Genomic DNA, 23,985 nt, shown 5'->3' with positions numbered 1-23,985 from the left:
CCAGTTATGAGACGTTACACAGGAGCAACTAGGGGTGGGCGATATGGTGATAATTATCGGTGAGACGATACAATGTCTCCACGATATGCCTATTCAGAGGTATTGTATATATCGTGATGCAATTGAGGGAGCCTTATAAATACAGAGATTCATTGCAGAATTCAATTTAAACCTGCATCAAAATCATCAGTTCTCAAACTTTAAAATGCCAAGGTCTCCACTTAACTCTGACAGTATACAAATGAAACCAAATGGACCCGTAAGGGTCCATTTGGTTTCATTTGTATACTGTCAGAGTTAGATGCTTGTAAAGTTCAATTTAGACCTCCCAAAAGGAACCCAGAGAGTCTAGTTTTTGTCAAGTAACTTGAAAAATAACCATAAAAACCAACGTGAAAAAGAATCGTGATAAAATCGTGTATCGTGATACAGCTTGGGAAAATATCGTGATATTGTATTTTTCCATATCGCCCACCCCTAGGAGCAACATTTTAGTTTAAACTCAGCATGGTTGAATGATTACACACAGGGTATTAAATCCCCACATGAATATATAAAAATATGAACAGCAAATGCATGAAAGTAAAACAGAATACAAGCCTGCCTGATTTTTTGCAAGGGAAGGTTGCTTTCCACAGCAAGCTGAAAACAGTGTCCAGCCGACACAACAAAGTTTGGCTGCACACCGCAGAACTCTGAGGAATCCTTATCTAACTAAGTCTTATAGCCTATATCAATTCTGCCCAGCATGTGTACTGGCGGCCTGTCTTTCTCTGATTGGCCAGTACAGTGCTCAGAGCACACTCTAAAGAGATATGGTTGTTTGAGGCTTAAAGGAATAGTTAGTTCACACATTTTCAACATTAGTTATATAATGGTTTCCTGTGCAAATAAGCCAAAAAGCTTACTAGGATCTCCTTTTAGTTGACCTTGTACCAGTAAACTGTACCCTTTCCTATGCAAACTTGTAAGTATTCAATCAATCGCACAAAAGTAGCAAAACCAGCTGATCCAGCAAGCTCACAACAGGCGTTGTGAGCTTGTAGATCTGCTATTCTCTGCTATGTTTAAGAACATGTGGAAGTGTAAGTCAAAGTGATTGATTGATTGATTGATTGAATACTTTATTTGAAGTTTGCATATAGGAAATGGTACAGGACAGGACAGTTCACTGATACATGGTCATTGGTCAACTAAAAGGATAAACACCACAAGTTGACCTTTGGGTGTTTGAATTGGGGTCCCTTTTTTAACTCCTATACATGGCTCTGTCTGTCTGTGGGTTTTATTGCGACCGTAGGTCGCATTTACTACCAAAACCTCCACAGGCTGTCTGTGAGTGAGTCAGTGAGTCCGTCACACGTCACACTTTTTCCCTGCTTATATCTCCGCACCCGTTGACCCGATCCATGCCAGATTTTACACACACACACTCCTTGCCTGCCAAACTACAACCTCCAAGGACCCCCGGAGCCCCAGGGACCCCCAGATGTAAAAAATGACCAAATGTGCAAAAATGACTGCTCACGGGGAATTCCCGGGGACCACCGACTCCTGGTGCTCCAGAACGGATGCAAAAGTGGTGGCGCCCCCAGTGGAGGACCCCCTGCCACTGCAGCGCACATAAAATGCCGTAACTCGGGCTAGGAGCGTCTGGGAGAGCCGGGGCCGGTACCTATTCGTCCGCCAAGGCAACGCGGAGACCCCACCCCTCATTTCTCACATGGCCCTATTCTAGCGCCACCTTCAGGCCGATTTTTGGACACTGCTCCTACAGTTTTTGCCCTAAAATCACGAATATCACTACACAGCATGTCTACACTCATGTCATCAACATGGATCAGGAAGATTTTGGAAAAACAAATTTTTGCCCTATTTGTGGAGATAAGCCACCTACGGTCGCTTATCTCCCGATTAGGGAGTCTTACTGGTAAATACTGTAACTGAACCAATAAAAAGTAACGATAGCTTGTGACTACTATAGGCAGGGACATGCTGGGCATCTGATTCAGCCCGGGAAAAAGAGTTGGAGAGGCCCTCATTGCGTGCTATAGAGAGAGATCTCTCTCTATAGCGCTGCTGCTGCTACTCAAAGATTTGCCATTTCAGATCAAGACAAGTGACAAGCCAGTGGGCCAATTACATGAGTTATATTTTGTTGTTGTCGGGTGGAAACCTTGTATGTCCAAAACCATTTTAAAAATGATTTGAAACCACCCGACAGTGACGATTTACTTTGTTGGCCGCCCAGCCCCCAAAATGGAACGAAGGCCGACATTTCATTTTTATTTTTTTCCTAATGGCCGGCCTGGACCCGCCGGGAATGAACCGGCCGTTCGGGAGTTGTCCCGCTTTTCCCAATGGCCAGCATGTCCCTGACAATAGGCCTATAATAACTAATTTACATTGCATCCATCGGAACACACAGTCACACACAGTTCCTGTTTTGAACATACTTGGTTTCCAGCCGACAGGAATTGTCACATTGGGTGATTTGGTGTCCTGCCATGAATGGAACCGCGGTTTACGTACGATAGCGACTGTGTATAATAAAGACTCTAAATATAGACAAGAGAGAGACAGAGAGAGAGAGAGAGACAGAGAGAGAGAGAGAGAGAGAGGACAGACACGGGAAGTTGCACTTCAGAAGGTCTCTTAGGACTTGTCAAACCTTCTGTTTGTTCCATTAATCACTTTGACCCTGGGCAGGAGTTTGAGCGTGCATTATGAGGGGGGTTGGTGGCCGTGGGGGTTAAAATATAGCAGATCTGCAAGCTCTCAATGTGTTGCACGGCGACGGTTGGCATTTGAAAATTTGAAATAACCTTGTTAGTTAGTGAGTTAGGTCGGGACCCATTTGTGGGTTTCACATGAAGTGAAAATAATCGATCTACAAGGTTCGAGCTTGTAGATCTGCCATTTTCACTAGTTTGGGTGCCAGGCACATTTCGTGTATTGAGCTAAAAGGTTTGGGAACCACTGCTTTATTGACACAAATGTATAAAACATTGGGTCCAAACAATATTCGAAAACCCATGAATAAAACTTTAAAAAGTGCAATACATTCAAATATAATCCCTTTACTCATACAACAGGAGCTTTCTGTTGCTCCAAAAGTGTCAGGCAGGCATGGAGTAGCATTCCTCTGTTAGTGCCCTCAAAGTGTGAGCTCAGATCAGTAAAATCAGGTCCATATTTTGCTCTGATGTCTTGTGTGAGGGGACACACCAGTTTGTGCTGTTCGTTTTGTATACCAGTCTCACATTTCCACACGCAGTCTATAAACCCCTTTTCCACAGACATGGCCCAACACCACACCACACCACCCACTTGTGCCAGGTTTCCACTACAAGGACCTGGGTAGAGTCAGAGTGGTGTGAAAGTGGTACTAAATGTGGTACTAAAAAGTATCCAATCTAGAGTAGGTCTGATGGGTAGACTATGGGGTAGACTTAACACCCCCAGCTGTAAATGACTTCCCACGGCCCTGTAACTGTATTATAATCACAGATAAAAGGGTCCATTTGTTTTTTACCGATAGGGGTACTTTTGTGTAATGGAAAATGTAGATTATCTTTATGTGGCACGGTGTAGTGTGGTGCTAAAGCTGCAGTCGAAAAGGGGCTGAGAGGACAACCAAAACCGTGTAAAGGTTAACCTCATATAGTCCTGGTATAGAGTGGATGAACAGATCAATCTGGGTTGATGGCTTGGATTTTTGAATCTTGTCCCTTCAGTCACTTTCAATGATGTTATCGTTTCTCCATTATCTCAGATGAATGAGAATACATGACTTGGGTCTCCTTCTTCAGCAGTTGAAGAACATACCACAAGGGGTCATCAGGCATGCCATTTCACTGCTGTATGCCCATTACAGTACAATACGTGGACCTGGTAATTATTAACCCACAATATCTAAGGGAATATTTTATATTGCTATGTCCTGTTATTTGACTTTTCTTCCTTTGTTCCTTCTCGTCTTATAAGTGATGACACATTCTTTTGTAAATAGATAATAACTTATATAAAGAGAATACTTTCACTTGTTCCTTCTTTGTTCGCAAAGTTTGGATATGGCCGGTATGGTCTTTTATATCAGTGGTTCTCAAACGTTTTTCATATCAAGGACAAGGGCCCCCAAATTGATATGCATCTGGCTGTGGACTCCCCATTTGAAACGATTTTGTTCCAGGGACCCCCATAAGAGAACATTCTCAAAAACCTTTCAGAAATAGCAGATCTACAAACTCACATCACATTGTGAGCTTGGAACCCCCGCAACGACCCCTGGGAGTGTCCAGACACACAGTTTTAGACTGATTTGCATGGAAATATCCCCACGGACTAAACATTATGGTTTGTTGTGGGCACGCGTGTTCATGTTAATTAAGCAACATTACACGAGAGGCCGTGTGTTACCATGATTACTGGCACGCCACTGATGTGGCCAGGAATGAGTAGGGCCATGATTATTTACATGATGATTAATTGTCACTCAGATAATTGTGATTGACGATTTAATTGTGTTTTTGTCATTGACAAGTAGGCTTACATTTGTTAGCTTGTAGGCTTTGATGTTGCACATGGCAGATATGAACCTGATTACATGAAGAAAGGACTGACATATCAGACTTTATACTTAAAGAAGCTATAGTCAACTTTTTTCTTGAAAAACGGACGCTAAAATAAAAATAATGTTTAGAAAATATTTTATAAAAAAAGATTAAGCTTCATATACGTGTTTCTATTTTAAAAAATCACACCCGTGTGAACTGAGCGGTGGTTTACCCCCCCCCCCCCCCCCCCCCTTCCCCCCTGTGTGTGTGTGTGTGTGTGTGTGTGTGCGTGTGTGTGTGTGTGCCTGGTCTGGCCTGGCCTGAAAACAGCGCCCCTCCCTTAACATGTGTGGTCAGAAAAGGTACTACACCACAGGCTTGAGGCTACATACGGACGCACCCACCCACCCACCCACATACATACACGTACGTCTACACACACGGCCACGTATAGGAGCGGCGTGACCACCGCTCAAAAATACTACAAAAAGCATAAATAATGGTAAAATACCGGTAATCATTTTGGCCGTTGCCAGGCCGACTTTGTTTACATCCCTTATCAATCCATATAAAAGAACACAAGAGGGATGTAAACAAAGCTTAATCTTTTTTATAAAATATTTTCGAAACATTATTTTTATTTTATCGTCGGTTTTTCAAGAAAAAGTTGACTATAGCTCCTTTAAAAAAAGAACATTGATAGTGGAAATAGCAGATCTACAAGCTCAAAACGTGCCACATCGCCAGGCATTCTGAGCTTGTAGATCTGCCATTTCCACTATTTTTGAAAATGTTTGAAAATATATGAAAGATTTTCTACATGGAAAGGATTATGACGATTATGTCAAATAACTGCGATCATACGATTATGTAATAATAGACCGTTTGTCAGCCTTCTGATTGGTCCCTGAGACTCCCTGACTGGCCAACCAGAAAAAAACATTCACTTTTTGCTATCGGGGGTGGAGTTTGTGCAGTGGAGAATGTTAAATGTGGCTTTCAAAACTGTCCGCAGTGCGCGACACGGCGATCGCCCGGTACGGCCGCGATCTCGGCCGTGATCTCGCTCATCATAATGAATAAGCTTCAACAAACTAGTTCACATGGACCATATCAATGGTCTAAGAGTCACGATTGGGTACATATATTTTAAATGGGCAGAATTACGAAAAGCCAGCCTATTATGTGAGGTTAGGATTATAGTTCTGTCCTCTTCCTACCCAGGATGCAATGCGCGGTCTATTCTCTTTCTGATCCAGAGGATTAAACTAATTAAAACATTTATTTTCGGGGGGAAAACTACTGTTTTGCTATGTAATTACTGTACCTTTTTCTTCCCTTTTTATTAATATCACGTAGATGTGTTTTTTGTGGTACTTTATATAGCTGTAATGAGGCTATGAAGGGGAAAAAAATCCCATCCACTACCACTATAAAAGAATCTGCAAAGAGGATTCTGTCCCACTGGGATTAAACAAATTAAAACATATATTTTCGGGTAAACCCCCTGTTTTGCAATGTAACTACTGTACCTTTGTCTTCCCTTTTTATTAATATCACCTAGATGTTTTTCCTTTGGTACTTTATATAGCTGTAATGAGGCTATGAAGGGGAAAAAAAATCCCATTCACTGCCACTATAAAAACAATCTGCACAGGGTCAAATGTCCTATCATAGTAACAGGGCAGAATGGGGCGGGATTTGCAAAAGGGCTTATTGTGACAGGTCTAGAAACGAGGTGAGGAGAGTTCCACGAGCATCACTGAAGTGCCAGCTCTTGTGAAGCATATTGTTACGTCAAACGATACAAGATTACCCAGTTTGGTCACAGGCCTTGTTAACTGTTCTGGACACTGTGTGGCATGTAGGCTGGGATAGCAATTTAAGGAACACACAAACAAAAACATTTCTTACATTGATATGTCTTTATTTATCCCTGTGGGGAATTCAGGTGAACAGCAGCACAGCAGGCATGAACCTCAATTTACAACCAAAATATATTCAAGTATAAAATATAAAAAGTCAAAATAAATCTTGTAGTCTTAAGAGTCAACTGCCTAGCCCTCTTTACTTGGGACTGACTGGGATAGCTTAGTATTGTATAAGAGGAAAAAAAAACATTTAGGCGCAAGTACAAGAAAAAGTACAAAAAATAAATAAATAAATACATCTATCACCAGAATATGAACAAACGTTCTATTATACAACAAAGAACAAAAAAATACTGTGTGCTCGTGAACAATCCTGAGTATATGTGATAACTTGCTACAGTCCAGGTGAATGAGTGTCAATACTGTACACAGTAGATTTATTGAAGACATACAGTAATTATGTCTTTGCTGTGACATACTGATGTAAATAGGCCTTTGTGGCCATCATGCGTGTATACAGTACAACTAAACATATACTGTAGGTCAAACAGCCATGCCCTGAGGAAGACCCATACAAGAAAGATATATGCTAACCTAATACTGTATAAGGCTTTTAATGTTTTTATTTTTAGTTTCTTAAATTATGCCCTAAAGACATTCAATGCTTTTTTAACTATCCTGGGCTCATTGTGCTTGGCAGTTACGCAGAGAGCTTCTCTGTCTTCATATACTGTATCTACAGTATATGATATACAGTATGTACAGTGTAAGCCAGCCTACACAGTAGGTATAATGGATCATATCGTCGTTGTCGGGTGAAAACCTCGTATGTCCAAAACCGTTCGTTTTGCATTTATCATTTAAAAAAAATGTTTAAACTAGTGAAAACAGCCATGCCCTGCCCAGCCACGCCTCGCGATGCGAGGCGTTGTGTGCTTGTAGATCGGCTGTTTTCACTACTTTTGTGCGACGGCCTTCTATGATGAAGCAGGGCTTTGCTTTGCGAAAGAACGTACACATTTGAAACTCGGAGATACGAGGTTTCCGCCCGACAACGACGATATGTTAATATGTCAGTCAACAGTGAATATAATGAACAATAATACAATCTATTGACAGTGAGACAACAAGAGCAGTTTAAGGACAACTCTGCACTAAATAACACCTAGGTTAATTTTCCTACTTATACAGGGTATAGATCTCAAATGACCGTCCATGGGGTCCATTAGGCAGAAATGGCAACAGTCCGCCATTCCGAAACACCGCTATTCCGAAGCAGGGTTAGGGTTAGGTTTAGGGTTAGGGTTAGGGTTAGGGGTAGGGTTAGGGGTAGGGTTAGGGTTAGTTAGGGGTAGGGTTAGGGTTAGGGTAAGGGTTAGGGTTAGGGTTAGGGTTAGGGGTAGGGTTAGGGTTAGAAGTCAACGTTCGGAATAGCGGTGTTTCGGAATGGCGGGGTGTAACCGGCAGAAATGCCCCTGTCGCCCAGTTTACCCAGCAGCCCTCATAGCATAGAGTGGAGCCCATAAGCCTATTACTTTTACACTATTTGTTACGGTCAAAAGTGATTTATTTTTTGTCTAGTCTAGTTGTCATTAAAAACACATCCTTGCCTTGGTTGTCCCACACAAGCCGCCACAATCTCATAAATCGTGTTTTGGGGTGAGAATTCTGCACAACTGCCAATTCAAAGGGACTGTACTGGTCAACCACAGCGTGTCTTTTCCGGGACTCGGCAAGACACATAACAGCATAACCTCTGTTTAGCAGAGTGTGGAGGCTCGAGTGGGACAACGATGGCATGGATACGTGTGTAATGACAACTAGTAACAGATCGATTAAAAAGATGACGGCTTATGGGCTTATGCTATGAGGGCTGCTAGTTTCTCCTGGGGGTAACCTTCTCCATGCAGGGATAGGTCAGCTCAACTGGAATATAAAAGCGATCTGAGGGGATTCCGGGTGCAGATTCGGAGTATACTTAGGTAAAGAGTTATAATCCGCACTCACAAAGTCTTAAGTAAGAGTCTTTTTAATGAAAACTTCAGCAGCAGCAGAGCAAGCAAACAAACGCGTTTCGACTAGGCCGTGTAACACTGTCGACGGCCTAGCCGAAACACGTCTTTTTGCTTGCTCTGCTGCTGCTGAAGTTTTCATTAAAAAGACTCATACTTAAGACTTTGTGAGTGCGGATTATAACTCTTTACCTAAGTATACTCCTGGGGAAAATGGACAACAGGGGCTTTTCTACCAAATAAGACAATCAGTTGGGATCAATAGAAGTACAGTATAGGAAAATTAGCCTAGATGTTATTTCTGTCTGGAGTTGTCCTTTAACCTAAGCAGGCAACGGTCATGATAAATTAACTTTAGTGCTACACACTTCAAAGACATAAAAAGGTAGACGCCTTCTCCGGCTCTGGGGCGGCGTCTGTAAAAAAACGGAAGGCAACATGGAAGGAAAGCTTTGGGAATCCTAAAGCAGGCTCAAATAGAAGGGGACGTTCAGTAGGCCAAGGAAGGACTCCCTCTTTCCCAGAGGCGCTTTGGCAATGTAAACGTTTGTTTTCTCGTGCCAATAAAGCTAGCTTGAATTGAATTTAAGTCCCGGGGGAAAAAAAAGACACACTGTGATTGGCTAGTAGTCACAGGTCGCTCCAATGAACTGCAGCAGAGAACGAGGAATCTATCTTTTAATATCTACTCTATGCTGCACATACAGTGGTCTATGAGCACATGAGCCAGGGATGACAAGGGCTCATTAAACACTTTCTGTGGCCAAGATGCATGGGGCGTTCTCAGCTGATCTAGCCCATTCTTGGACATACTCTATTACTCAAAGGTATTTTTACTCAAGGGGACGTCGTCCGATGACGTCATGACGCAACCGGAAGTAAACATTTCTTTTGTCTTTTCAGGACACAGCTTCTAAAACCTTTCAAAGGTTAAGGCAAGAACAAAGATTTTGGGGCAGTAATTGTGTGCAAAAATATGAATTCCTCTATCGAGGAGGGTTTAACAGACCACATTCTAGAATCTAGTAGAACTTGTGGCCCGCAGTAGAGCCAGTAGATAATGATATTAAAATAGGTTGGACAAGTGATGTTTCCGTGTTTGTTAAACAGCTCTATATTCTGACAGTAATCACATTCAGTGTTTGTTCAGTAACATGAGTCTCCCCTGTCTCTCCAGCTCTTTGGTAAACAGAACATGCATTTCCAGGTCAGGATACCCATGTTATCCAATGGGGAGAGAGAACTCACATGGGATCGGCATCGGCAACCCACCTGGAACATGTACTGTATTGTCTGTTTATTAAGAAAGCTGCAGAGACAGGGAAAAAACGCTCTAGCAGTGGTTACAAGCAGAATTTAGTGTGTTAACTTCAAAACACATCACCGCCTCTTACCAAACTACTTCACCATCACCATCCTAATCACTGTTTTCAAAAGAATCATCAGAACCGCGTTCTTCTTCATCATCATCGTCGTCGTCGTATTCATCATCAGAGCGGTCGCTCCTCAGCTTGAGAGCCATGGGGGACTTAAGGGCAGCATCGGTGAAATCACCTGTCATCTGTCCAACGGTTTCCCAGGAGTCCGTCTCGTCAGAGTAGCGCTCGATGTTCGGGAGTCGGCTACACGAGGACCATGCAGGGACGTGCAAAGAATGTTAGAGAGGCAGGGTCTGAGATTGTGGTGGTCTGGCTACGAGAGCAGTGTTGATTTAGTCGACTAAAACTATGACGAAAAATGTTTGTCGACTGCGTTTTTTTCACTGACGAAAACTAAATAAAAACGAAATAAAAACTAAGCTGTGATAAATATATTGTCAATTTCGTCAACAAAATAAAAACTAGACTAAAACGTTAGGGAGGGGACTAGTGGAGAAGAGAGTCATTTTATGTTTAGTTGGTCTCAGGTGTTGCGTGCTGAAAATAGAAGATCTACAAGCGTTGTGAGCTTGTAGATCGGCTATTTTCAGCACACAACTAAGTGTAAAATCAGCCATTACAATGTCATCAAGGCCTGACAAAATACATTTCAGTTGACTAAATCAACTGTAGATTTAGTCGCCGAAAAATCTTTTGATATTTAGTCGACTAAAATTAGAATAAAACTAAAACTTTTCAGGTGACTAAACCATGACTAAAACTAAATGACATTTTATTCAAAAGACTATGACTAAAACTAAATCCCTCCCCTCCCATGACCCCTCTTTGTATTTACCTATACTGTATGATGTTTTTTTTTTTTTCTTTTTTTTTTATTGTTTCCCCCTTTTTCCTGACCATATCTACTGCATAGTACTGTGTTCTATCCGTCTGTCATTCAATGTTATATGAGATACTTTAATGGTTTCCTATGGAAATAAGCTTAGTCTTTTCTAGGATCTCCTTTTAGTAGACCTTGTACCAGTGAACTGTACCGTCATGAAACTGCACTTTTCCCTATGCAAACTTCTTCTAATAAAGTCTTCAATCAATCAAAAAATCTAAATTTGCTGTCAAAAAAACACTGTACGCGAGGCTATGTCTTACCTGAAGCTGATGTCTATCCCTCCCAGGACGTAGATGTCTCCGTGCAACAGGGTCACGCGGGGCTGGAAGCGGGGCTCCAGCATGGGGGAGCACATGGTCCACCGGTCGGCCCTGGGGTCCAAGCACTCCACCGTGTTCTCAAACACATAATGGGGCCCGGCGCTCTTGGACTTCATATTGGAATAATTACGACCACCTGTAAAGACAAAGAATTTAGGACGCGTTATTGCGTGTTATTACTTGAACCATTCCATTATTGTATGCTTTAGCTGTTGAAAAATAGCAGATATACAGGGTTCCCACAGATTTTTCACATCCAAAACTTTTCCAGAATATTTAACCCAATTTCCAGGACTATATAACAATAATTCAGCTCAATAACAAGTCGCTTACTCCTATGCGAAATGCCCAAAGACAGGTAGTGTATGCCAGTGGTTCTCAACCTTTTCAGGCTGTGACCCCCGAAATAATCATATTTTAACTGGGGACCCCCCACCCTGACGAGCACTAAGAGTTGAGGAATTTTGTATAACGCTTTTCTATTGTGAAAATAGCAGATCTACATGCTCACAACGCCTCGCGTTGCGAGCATGTAGATTGGCTATTTTAAACATTTCTGCCTCTAATATTTGACAATTTGGCCAATGTTTAATTTGTCATTTCAGAGGTATTAACAAAATCCATAACCAAAGACAATGCATAGATTTTTTTCCAGGACCTTCCAGGACCCTTAATAAATTCCAAAACTTTTCAAGTACTGGAAAAATATTTTTCTAATTTCAAAATATTTCCAGGAATTTCATGACCGTGGGAACCCTGGATATACAAGCGCAGAGTGCAAGCTGCGAGCTTGTATATCTGCTATTTTTGAAAATTCTTGAAAAATATTTGAATATTTTTGACTCAATTCTATAAGTGTTGGATAAGGATTCTAAATACTAACAGGTTTCTGAAAAATACTATGTTTCTATTTGAGTGGTGCTCAAACTTTTTCATATCAAGGACCCCCAAAACGATGTATTTGGCCACGGACCCCTATCTAAAAATATTCAGTAGTTTTACTATTGTCTCATTCTGAAGGGGTCAAAGAAAGGCTATTTTGTTGTCTTTTTTACCTTTCATGTTTGGTTATATTTGGTCATTTGTGTTTTGTTCAGAGCACACACCTGACAAAAGACCACTGATATTAAATATTGATGATAGTTCAATACAATATTGTAGTTGTGATGCATATGCACTGTATGTGATTGTGTTATGGTCCTACCGAATCTACATTTTGTCAGGAGATATAGTCGGCCCTTTGGGTGTTTTAATGTGTTCTAATGTGGCCCCCTTTGAAAAAGGTTTGGACAACACATTACTAATTACTTACTAATTACAATTACAATACCGATAGCGTAGAGCTTTCATTCAGAGTGCAGACAGGTATGATACCTGAGATGTGCCGATTGATCGATGAGTGATCCAATGGCGTCAGTTCAGCAAAAGCTAGGGTATGGCAAAGATGGGAGTCCTCGCGAAAAAAAAATGGTTTTGTCCGTTTTTTTTACCCGGGTTTCTACAGTTTCTTGGGCTGGATATGGCAGCCTGGAACGGTTGCTCAAGTGCAGCTAAACTTGGCATGTTAGTAAACATGCCACAATTGACGATAATGCATTGCACCTGTGCAGCTGACCTGCGGAACCTGGGAATATACCATTCTGTCAAGATGGGGAGAATATAATTATAATACCTTGCTAAAGTGACCATTTTGTCACATTTTGCATTTGTAGTTATTTTACTGTAATCTAAAAACATAATAACCAGCACAGATAGCCAAAGAGACATTCATGGAGTTATATTTAAAAGTAACCTTTTCCCCCCTGGACCCAGGGTATGGCAGCTGCATACCCCTGCCATACCCAGTTGACGCCCCTGGAGTGATCGCGATAGGCCGATAATGCCTCTATCGGCTTTGATTGTTATCGGCTTTGCCTCGATCGGCTTTGCCGATCTACAAGCTAGATCAGCTATTTTAACAATATTTATCTGTGGGACTGAATGTAACCTCAGCTTCAAATCCTACAAGTTGAATTGGATACTAAGCCTGTAATCTCCTAATGTTTATACAATGTATATATACAATGTCAATGTTTTGTAAGAAGAATCATTAAATATAAAGGCTGCTACAGTAACACAATAAATAGAAGAATTTGTGGATTTAACGATCGATCGGGAATATCGGTATCTGCAGATACTGATTCCAGTTGATCGGTGAACGGTATCGTAGCATCTCTATGTGATACCTATAGCGTAGAGCTTTCTGTTCAGAGCGCAGACAGCAGGGAGATCACGTAGAATCTGCATAGGAGGGACTTCTGTCCACACGGATGTTTCAGGGTTGAACTTTGACACCTGGGGTAAGGCTGGCTTTCTAGGAGTTCCTAGGGATAAAAAGGACAGACGCACAGACACACACACACAAATTGAAAACAATAGCAGATATACAAGCTCACAAGCTTGTAGATTTTTGAAAAGTCATGAAAATTCTTGCAAATCTTAGAATCTATGTATTTTTAAAGCGAACATTTGTAACCAGAATTGTGCGCTGTGAGCTTGTATATCTGCTATTTTTAGTAGTTAAAACATACAAAAATGGTTAAAGTAATAATGTGTAATAACGCATTCAAGGTCTTAATGGGTTAAGCTGGTTGCACACTGCACTGCATGTTTTCGTTGCGTTTTGGAAATCCGAAATCCTCGAAAGCATTTTTCAGGCCAAGGAGAGAGAGAAGAGAGAGAGCGCAAAGGACCCAGTGGCGAAAGTTTGCGAAAATCGGAAAAAATCAACCCTGGTCCGAAAATAAATACGAAACGGGCGGCAGTGTGAAAACGTGATTGACATAACATGAGGTTGTTTTTTTTTTTTCCCTGCGCTCCGAAATTCACTGCGATGTTCGTCCCGAAAAACGCAGCAGTGTGCAAAGACCTTTATTCATTATGCTTGACATACATTACACAGGGTTCCCACACATCTTTACCAATTCATTTCCAAAACTTTTCCAAAACCTTTCCAGAATATTTAACCGCCGATTTCCAGGACTATATAACAATAATTCAGCTCAATAACGAGTCGCTTAAGGTGGTTGCACACTGCTGCGTTTTTCGTTGCGAAATGCGTTTTTCAGGGCAAGGAGAGAGAGAAAGATAGAGAGAGCAAGGGACCAAGTGGTGCGCGAAACGGGCGGCAGTGTGCAAACTTGACTGACATAACGTGAGGTTGATTTTTTTATTTGCGTGCTCCGAAATTCACTCCGATATTCGGCCCGAAAAACGCAGCAGTGTGCAACCAGCTTTACTCCTATGCGCAACGCCCAAAGACAGGTAGTGTATGCCAGTGGTTTTCAACCTTTTCAGGCCGTGACCCCCGAAATAATCATATTTGAACTGGGGAGCCCGGACGATTACTAAGAGTAGAGACATTTTTATAACATGGTTTTATTGTGAAAATAGCAGATCTACATGCTCACAACGCCTCGCAATATATCTGCCTCTAATATTTGACAATTTGGCCAATGTTTAATTTGTCATTTCAGCGGTATTAACAAAATCAATAACAAAAAGACAATGCACAGCTATTTTTTCCAGGACCTTCCAGGACCCTTGATCAATTCCAAAACTTTTCCAGTACTAGAAAAATAAAATAATTATAATTTCAAAATATTTCCAGGAATTTCATGACCGTGGGAACCCTGGTTACATAAAATACCCAGCAGGATGAACTTGCAGGTGAATAAACCCGTTCCATACCAATAAAATAGAGGTGTCCATCCAGCGCCACTGCATTACGGTGACCAGAATCATAGTAGGCCGCCACACCCACACCCTCCATGAGCTGCCAGGTGTTGGTGACGGGCTGGTAGCGCTCCATGGAGTCCTGACTCTCACTCCCAGAGCCGCTCACTGCAAACACACATCCATCCAGCAGCACCAGGCCTAGAAAAGAATATGAATAAACCTAAGCTTTAGAAGTGATTACCTTGGCCATATGCACTATGCGGGGTCCACCCTATGTTCCCCAGGTTCAATGTTCCCCACTTCCCCCCCAAAAGGGTTCTATGTTCCCCAGGTTCTATGTTCCCACCCACCCTCACCACAAAAAGGTTCTATGTTCTACGTTAAACAATGTTTAAAGTGATTACCTTGGCCATATGCACTATGCGGCCTCTCATCCAACTTGAATTTCAAATTGTAGCCCTACCTTTTAAAGGTAGGGCAAGTGATTTAATTTTTAAGTTTGCGGGTCTTGGTGCACATAAGGCCCGCCCCCACTAGACCATGATTGGAGGAAGGCCCCACTCTATCCTGATTAGAGGAAAATCTCCTCCACCAAACACTGAAACTGCTGAAGTCCAAATACGTCCACTCTATAGTAACTAGTACTATCAGAACATAGAACCATTTTGTCATTATTTGAATTAAATTAAATTGCCCTAACCTTTAACCACTTAAACCATTAATTCTATACTGCAGCTATTCAAAAATAACCAATCCATTTTATTGTCACATTTTGCTATAGTATAAGTTCTTTATAGAACAAGGCTGATGCAGACCTCAAAGGCTGGTGAGAGGGGGTCGGACAAAAAGTGCATAATATTCAGAAGGAGATCTCTGATAGTGACATCACAGAATAGGACCCGCACACTGCACACTGTTCATGATATGCAGCTAAACAGGCAGGCACCAGGGTCAATGTGGTTAAATTGAAGGTCACATTTTGACAGTCTTACTGAAGTTATATCGTGCCACATTCATGGGAGCCATCTCCGACCAGGAGTTACGATGAACATCGTAACGCCACATCTCTTTACTGTTGTTGTGGACTGAACCATCACGATATCCTCCGGCCAAATACAGAACAGAGCCTATGGTGGGATTAAAACAAAGAGTTATGCCTTGATTGTTAGGCCTACATTAATAAAGATTTTAAACTATGTAGAACAAATATATTGGTACGTACTGTACATGCACTGTACTAGACTAAAATAGGTTCCCGGCCTGAATGGGTCAATATGCATGCACAGCTTGAAATTACATCATATATGTTCCATCTTATTCATCTCCATTTTATTGTGGTAGTTCACTTATGAACGAACCTTTTTGAAGGAGGAAACCAGCACTCACTTAAAAGATTATTCTTTCTTGGGTTAGTGTTAATAAGAATAATCTTCTAAGTGAGAGTTGGTTTCATAAAGGTTTGTTGTTGCTTGAACCGTGCACCCGAGATACAGTATTCTTGAATCCCACGTTGATGAGTGCTCCTCTTTCTTCAAGTTCACTTATCAAGCCAGGAAATTCATGACATTTCACCAATAGCAGGGCTGACCCAAATAGTTAGAATATTACTCAAAGCTTTGATCAACCAGTCAATTGATTTTCAGCGCTTGGACTTTCAGCGCTTTGACTCGATAACGCATCAATTGGGCAGTTCAGAAACCCATCTACCAGTGACATCATCGTTAAGCAGATTTTTTTTTAATTTTTTTTTAACATATTTAGATTTTTATTATCATGAAAACAATGGCTTCCTCAGGTTCAGGTTCAGGTTCAGTTTTATTGTCACACATATCCATACAGGTACAGATACAATGAAATGCTTGTGCCAGGAGCACAAGCATTATTACACAAAGACATGTACAGTGCCCATGTTTACCTACGTTTCACTTTCATCCCAACCATTATAACATTGCAACTTCTCAGGAATAGAAAGCCTGCAGTTTCTATTAGCTTGGATTCCCCATCGATGATGTCACTTTTAGATGGGTTTCTGAACTGCCCACAGCCTGACTATGAGACACAGACCGAGTAGGATTGTTTTTGGTTGCTATTTTATCATGAACATTAGTGAGGACCAATTAGCCAGTAGCTATGCCCCTCCCGAAAAAGCTTTTGTCCAATGCTAGCTTAGCAACCGGCAGCTTGCCAAGGCGGAAGTTATTCTAAGCTAGTATTGGACAAAAGCATTTTGGGAGGGGCATAGCTACTGGCTAATTATATGAAGACAGGTTGAAAAGTGGTGAAGTCGTCCTTTAGATTGTCCAAACAGAGTAGGACCCACTACAAGTTGATCCTCACCTGACATGAGCACAGCGTACGCCTCTACCTTCTGGGGCAGCCGTCCCAGAGTGGTCCACTGACTGGTGAGAGGGTCAAAGCTCTCCACTTTGTGAAACTTCTTCTTCTTATTGGTCGATCTCCCCGCTGCCGCCTTCTCGGCCCCTCTTCCCACCGTCACGAACACTTCAACAAGCAGGAGAGAAGGAGCAGTGGTCAGTCAGATAGTAGATTGTAAACCGTAGCCGTAGCCGTGGCTCCATAGCACCCGGCACTGACACTAAAACTCAAATCCCCATAATCCATCGGGAGAAAATGGAATGGCAGGGATGGCAGTATGATTTTTTCTTTACCGGATGAGAGAAAAGACGAATCGCTGTGTTCATGGAGGCTTGAAAGTCACGTAAAAACACTGAAAAACCCTGGCAGAAGCTACCGAATTAATTAGTGATATACCTGGCAACCACTGTGTTAAGGGTGAATTGTAAAATGTAGATAATTAAATCATGATGATGCAATTAGCATTAAAAACACAGTTGTATATCAGTTTAAACAAGCACGCAAGTATTCAGCAGGGTACCTGTGGTCCTGCGTGGGCCTGTTGTGTTACTGTAAGGCTGCTCCCCCTTGGCCTCAGATATGAACCTCTGGCAGCCCTGGTGATCTTTCACCTCATCCAGACGCTCAACCACAGTGTGGAGGTAGGAGGGACTGATGAGAGGCAGACGGATCTGCTCCAGAACCTTAAAGAACACAAAAGTTATTTACTAGTCCAACTGGATCTTGGGGGGAAAACATCATATATCACCAGCAAGCATTGTGTTTAGAGGCCAAGCATACATACCTGGTAGGAGACCTACTGTATCTATAGCAGGGGTTCCCAAACCTTTTTGTCTCAGGGCACCCCATGAATATTTCTTTAATCCGAGGCACCCTTACATTATAATTTTCACTCCCAGCACCTTTATAGCATATCGTCGTTGTCGGGTGGAAACCTTGTATGTCCAAAACCGTTCGTTTTGTATTTATCAACGATAAAATGTACTAAACTCGCGAGGCGTTGTGTGCTTGTAGATCTGCTGTTTTCACTAGTTTTGTGCGACAGAGGTTTCTGCCTGACAGTGACGATATTTTAGTGGTTATATTGCGAGGAAAACGTTGAGATAATAGCCATTTTGGTTAGAACTGACTGAAAATAACTTTGTGATACTAAATATTTCTTCAAGTGTCCAAATAAATTCCAAATATTATCAAATGATCTCGCGGCACCCCTGGACTGCCATCGTGGCACCCCAGGGTGCCCCGTCACCCACTTTGAAAACCCCTGATCGATAGGAAGGAAAGAAAGAAAGCACTGACCTTTTCAAAGTTCTCCCTGTGAGAAGGACACTTCTCCAACCACAACATGGCTGCCTTAAACACCGTGTCCTCCTTGGGCACGTTGAGATGGTCGCTGGCAAGAATCTGTGTCACTCTCTCCACAGAGAGAGAGAGGAACTCTTCCTATTGATTGGGGGAAAAAGTAGATTAGAGTAGATTTTAGTAATGTATTTTGTTGAGATAGTTTATACGGAAGTAACCTTTTCTCCTCTGAAGTGCTCACTGGTGATGGTTTGTTTCGTGAAATGTGACTAACTAGATTGTTAATATAAAATATATATATATGATATGATATGATATCCATTCACTGGCCAATGATTGAATGTTTCTACCCAGGCCTGGGTTAGCTGTGGTGATGACAGGTCGAGTAATAATGGTAAATAAATAAAAAACCCATCCGTTCACTTAGATCAGCCAACACAGGGATGCTGACAGAACCCTTGCTAAAAACCCCAGGACAAAAATCCACTCGTCCTAGACAATTTGCCCTCCTGGCCCCCTAAACTGTGGAATAAACTCCCTGTCGCACTTAGAACTAAAGCACTCACTCCCTAGCTTCCACCGTGGCCTGAAGACTCACCTCTTCAGACTCCACCTAAACCCATAGCACTACTGTAACACTCCCCTTCCCTCAATGACCACACAAGAAGATAGATAGCATTTTTAGGTTTTAGAAGTTTATACTGATTAGGTGCGTGGTCTACCTATGTTATTATTATTGTTTTGTTGACATATTATCTTGCTTATTATATTGATGTATTACCTGCTTATTGTAAGTCACTTTGGATTAAAAACATCTGCTAAATGCCTAAAGGTTCAACTGTAAACTGTAAAGTAATGGGAGGGAAAAGCCAACAGACAAACAACAACAACAACAACAAAACGTGGTTAGTGTATGATCCTTCAATCACTAACTAACCCAGGGGTCGGCAACCCAAAATGTTGAAAAATCTGTCTGGAGCCGCATTTTTTTTAATAAAAGCCTTATATATCGTCGTTGTCGGGTGGAAACCTTGTACTATGTCCATAACTTCGTTCTGTATTTATCATTTAAAAAATGAACTAAACTAGTGAAAACAGCCGATCTACAAGCACACAACGCCTCGCGGTGTGCTTGTAGATCTGCTGTTTTTACTACTTTTGTGCAGCAGTCTTGTATGATGAAGCAGGGCTTTACTTTGCGAAAAAAAAAAAGAAAAAACATACAAATTTGAAACTTGGAGATAAAAGGTTTCTGCCCAACAGTGACGATAAAAAAAATCGGTAAAACAAAAACAAAAATTTCCCCCCCATTTTCATACATTTTTGAAAAAGCTCCAGGGAGCCACTAGGGTGGCGCTAAAGAGCCGCATGCGGCTCTAGAGCCGCGGGTTGCTGACCCCCGAACTAACCTGTTGGTAGACCTCGGTGAAGTGCTCCAGAATGTACTCCATGCTCTGTTCCTCCAGCATTTCACAGGAGTGGTCGTCTGCACAGCAGAACATCTCTACACAGTTGTTGACGTCCATGTGACGCTCCATGTAGTCAGAGCAGGCCTCTCTCACAGCGCTGACATCCAACAGGTCTGAGGCTGCTAGCAGGGGCTGAGCAGAAGCACATGAACAACATGTGTTCATTTAGAGCCGCAAGGCATTATTATTTTAACCAGTATTTTATGCTTTAACTATTAACAAAATGTGCAGATATACAAGCTCACAGCTTGTAGATCTGCTATCTTCTAAATCCTTTTTCTAAATTAGTGGTTCTCAAACTCTTTCAAGTAAAGGACCCCCAAAATGACATGTACAGTATTTGGCCTTTGGCCCCATCCAAATATATGTTGTTCCAGGGACCCCCACACGCAGAGATTTGAAAGATAAATTCAAAGACTTGGAAATATGTTTCAAAAATAGATCTACAAGCTCGCAGACGCGCTGTGAGCTTGTAGATCTGCTATGTTTGTAGGCCAAACATGGAGACAATGAATAATGTTTGATGATGATGGGAGCACTTAGGCCGCTAACCCTACCGACGCTCCTTTGTCAAAATGACGGTCGTTCGAAAGAGAGAGATTTCCCGGATGATGATCAGGGGTTGACATAGTCATAGTCACTTGCCCGAAAAGTAAATCGTCCATTATAAAATGATAGGTAAAATTTGAATTACGGTTCAATTTAACACTTTTTGGGGCTATGCGATAACAAATTAAAAATGCATCCATATACCTACATACTGTAGCAATTGAATTGAATATGACTGAGTTCACACACTAATATTGTTAAGTGTAGCAACAGTGAAAACAGCACATTATAGGTAACTGCTCTTATTTTACATTCAACAGACCAGAAGACATGTTCAGGTGTTTAGACATAGACAGATACTGTATCTCGTGTTGTGTTTATCAATGGTTCCGCCCCCCTCTCATATGAGCACTTTCCCGGTCAAGCAACCTGAAAGTAAACTCCACCTGCCCGAAAGTTTTATTTACCTGCCGGGGGCAGGTGGGCAAGCCTTATTGTCAATGAGTGATGATACTACATTACCTGCACATTATCCGGGGAGATGGACACCCTGTAAGTGTAGGCAAAGTCCACCAGCAGTCCCAACATCTGAGCTTCCACTCCACTCATGATCACCCTGTCATCTGTAGACTCCTTCATGCCAGATGTAAACATGATCACCCTGTCATCTGTAGACTCCTTCATGCCAGAGGTAAACATGGTCACCCTGTCATCTGTAGACTCCTTCATGCCAGAGGTAAACATGGCCTGTGGAGGTTGGAGAGGTGAATGGTTAGGGCTCGGAGCAGGGTTGGGACGATAATCGCCATTATCGTTTATCGTGATAAAAAAACATTCGCATTAATCGTATCGTGGAGATTTAAATTTATCGTGGAATTTCATGCACTGGGATCAATTCACCTTTTATTTGCCGATCTACCAGTTAAACCCTCTATAATTGATAAAAAACGGATCTGGAAATAATGTACTTGATACTGTATTTTTTTCACTCTCTACCAAATCTCTTTGCCAAAAAAATAGCCGAACTACAAGCTCACAACGCGACCCGTTGTGAGCTTGTAGATCAGCAATTTTTTGGGCAAATGTTCCTCCCCAGGATAAGGGAAGTTGGGCATAGTTCTATTATCGCGTAACTTCTTTGGTCACAATAATCATGACATGAAATGTTCATATGGTCTCATCCCTGGCTTGGGGTGTTCATGGTTTAGGATATTCGGTTGCGGTGAAAGCCAAGGGGCAGAATTGAAAATGTAATTTGCTTTATACGAAGATATTGGTATCGTAACAACAGCAGGTCAATAAATATGTGTATATTTAGAATATATTTATGTAGAGCAATGATACATGGGTCGGAGGTTCGAATCCCGGCTCTTCCTCCTGTCCACACGTCGAAGTGTACTTTGGCAAGACACTGAACCTCACATTGCCTCCGATGAGTCGGACTGTTTCAGTCAGCTTTGCCACCATTGGTGTGTGAATGTGGGAAGTGAGGACGCTGGCGTCAACTGTTGGCCACTTCACCTCCCAGTGATTTTTTTGTATTTTGTATTTATTTATTAGCACATAGTTGAAATACAAGAAACAATACATTTGTGTGACATATTGTGCAGGAGAAGTTAAGAAGCCTGGTGGCTAATGAAGAACTTCCCCTAATTTATAAAATCATAAGTATACATATTATAAAAAATAAAAATAAAACATCATACAATAATACGTTATAAACGCTGTATAAAACATGCTTAAGTATAGTTTACATACAATGAATGGAGTACATGCATATATACAACAAACTATATACAGACCTGTACACCTATAATCAATATATCTACTACTTTTTAGCTATGAGCATTTTTTTGTAGTTGGCTTTAAAGACTAGTAATGAAGATTCTTTGGATTGGCGGCATTCCATAAATTAGCACCTCTATATCTTATCTTATTGATGAATGAAGGAACCACTGTAAAGCGCTATAACAATGCAATTCATGTATTTACCTCAAAGTAGGAGCTGAAGGAGGCCAGAACAGAACGATGGCAGGGGAACTGCTGTCCCTCACAGCACAGAGTCACATCACACAGGGTGTTGTTGAGACGCTGTCTGTTGAGACCCTCCAACACCTGGCTGGGATGGTTGGCCTCCACAAACACCTCAGTCTGCAGGGAGGATATGACATGTGTATTAATGTCATTATATTATTCATAAAGGATAGATACCTTCTACTCTGATGTAATTTTGTATGTACAAATATTCCCGGAGAATGCCACTTCTCAAGTCCCTGGAGGGGTTTTAGGCATTCTCCTTCACATTTTTGTAATCTTTGTAACCAATTTAAAAATGTCTTGTCAGTGAAAACAGACAAATAAACAAGGATAGAGGTGTCCTCCTGAAAGTGCAACCACATTCAGAGTGAGATTTACACACACATGTTAATATTGGTACACTCTTGTATCTCCTGTAAACCGCTAGGGGGAGATGTGTGCTGTGGAGGTATGAACCGGTGGGCCGGATGTGTGTGGGTTGTCTGTCGAAACTACTGTGTGTACGTGCAGGTGGCGTTTGGGAGAGCGGAGAATAAACTTATCTTGTGAACCAACAAAGTTGTATTATTCCAGTAACATTGGTAGCCGAGGATGGCTGGAAACTACAGAATCCCACCTGGCTTCGACGAGAGGAAGCCGTATGAAAGTTGGAAGAATGAAGTCGCTATTTGGAGCAGAGTTACAGAACTTGAGAAGAAAAAACAAGCACTCGCCGTGGTTTTGGCGCTATCGGGCAGTGCAAGAGAGACGGCGATGGAAATACCCGTAGACGACTTAAATAAAGACGAGGGTATGGACACTTTACTTGCAAAGCTTGACAATTTGTTTATGAAAGAAGAGAAGGATCAAGTCTATGAAGCCTACTCGAGCTTTGACCGGATAACGAGAGACAGTAGCGTGTCCATGGCGGACTATATTATTGATTTTGAGCAACGTTACTCTCGTATGCGAAAGTACAAGATGGAGCTTCCCGACGCAGTTCTGGCTTTCAAACTGTTGGATACTGCATGCCTGGACATGAAAGATCGCCAGTTGGCTCTAACAGCATGTACAGATCTAACGTTTGCGTCCATGAAGTCGGCGTTGAAGAGGATCTTCGGAGGAAAGACGTCGGCTCTCACTCCCCGCATGGGAATCAACCAAGAAGACACCGCGTTTGTGACGGCGGATCAAAGACGACAGAGGGGCAGGTTTTTGCCTCAAAAGGATCAACAGAAGACACCAGTGCCTGGCACGAATCCCTTGGACAGGTACGGTCGTAGATCAAAATGTGCCGTCTGCCAATCTACTTTTCATTGGGCCAAAGACTGTCCACATAAAAGTGAGCATGTGAAGCTAACTGAGGAAACTGAAAATAATGCTAATGCAGTAGAGGAGTGCAACATTACGTTGTACGCTAAAGAGCCCGCCAGTGGAGCGAAAATATCTCCCACAGCAGCAGAGATATTTATGACGGAATGTTTTGTTTCAGCAATAATAGACACTGCATGTACACGCACTGTGTGTGGGCA

At 41.9% G+C, this 23,985-nt stretch overlaps 1 protein-coding gene across 1 annotated transcript; it reads right to left on the bottom strand.

Annotated features, from left to right (window-relative positions):
• Nucleotides 1–9,856: 9,856 nt before the first annotated feature.
• Nucleotides 9,857–23,604, bottom strand: LOC308302844 (kelch-like protein 23; the record flags this gene model as incomplete). The annotated part of the gene is made up of 11 exons (XM_080747162.1): nt 9,857–10,061; nt 10,965–11,160; nt 13,250–13,387; nt 14,793–14,939; nt 17,079–17,243; nt 17,638–17,800; nt 18,417–18,560; nt 19,829–20,020; nt 20,960–21,184; nt 22,430–22,588; nt 23,536–23,604. The coding sequence occupies 11 exons, from the start codon at nt 23,602–23,604 to the stop codon at nt 9,857–9,859; spliced, it is 1,803 nt and encodes a 600-aa protein (XP_080603288.1).
• Between the last annotated feature and the right edge of the window lie 381 nt (nt 23,605–23,985).

The sequence above is a fragment of the Nannobrachium achirus genome (genome assembly GCF_963921795.1).
Source record: "Nannobrachium achirus genome assembly, chromosome: 18".
Taxonomy (NCBI): domain Eukaryota; kingdom Metazoa; phylum Chordata; class Actinopteri; order Myctophiformes; family Myctophidae; genus Nannobrachium; species Nannobrachium achirus.
This window is presented reverse-complemented; position numbering and strand designations above follow the sequence as displayed.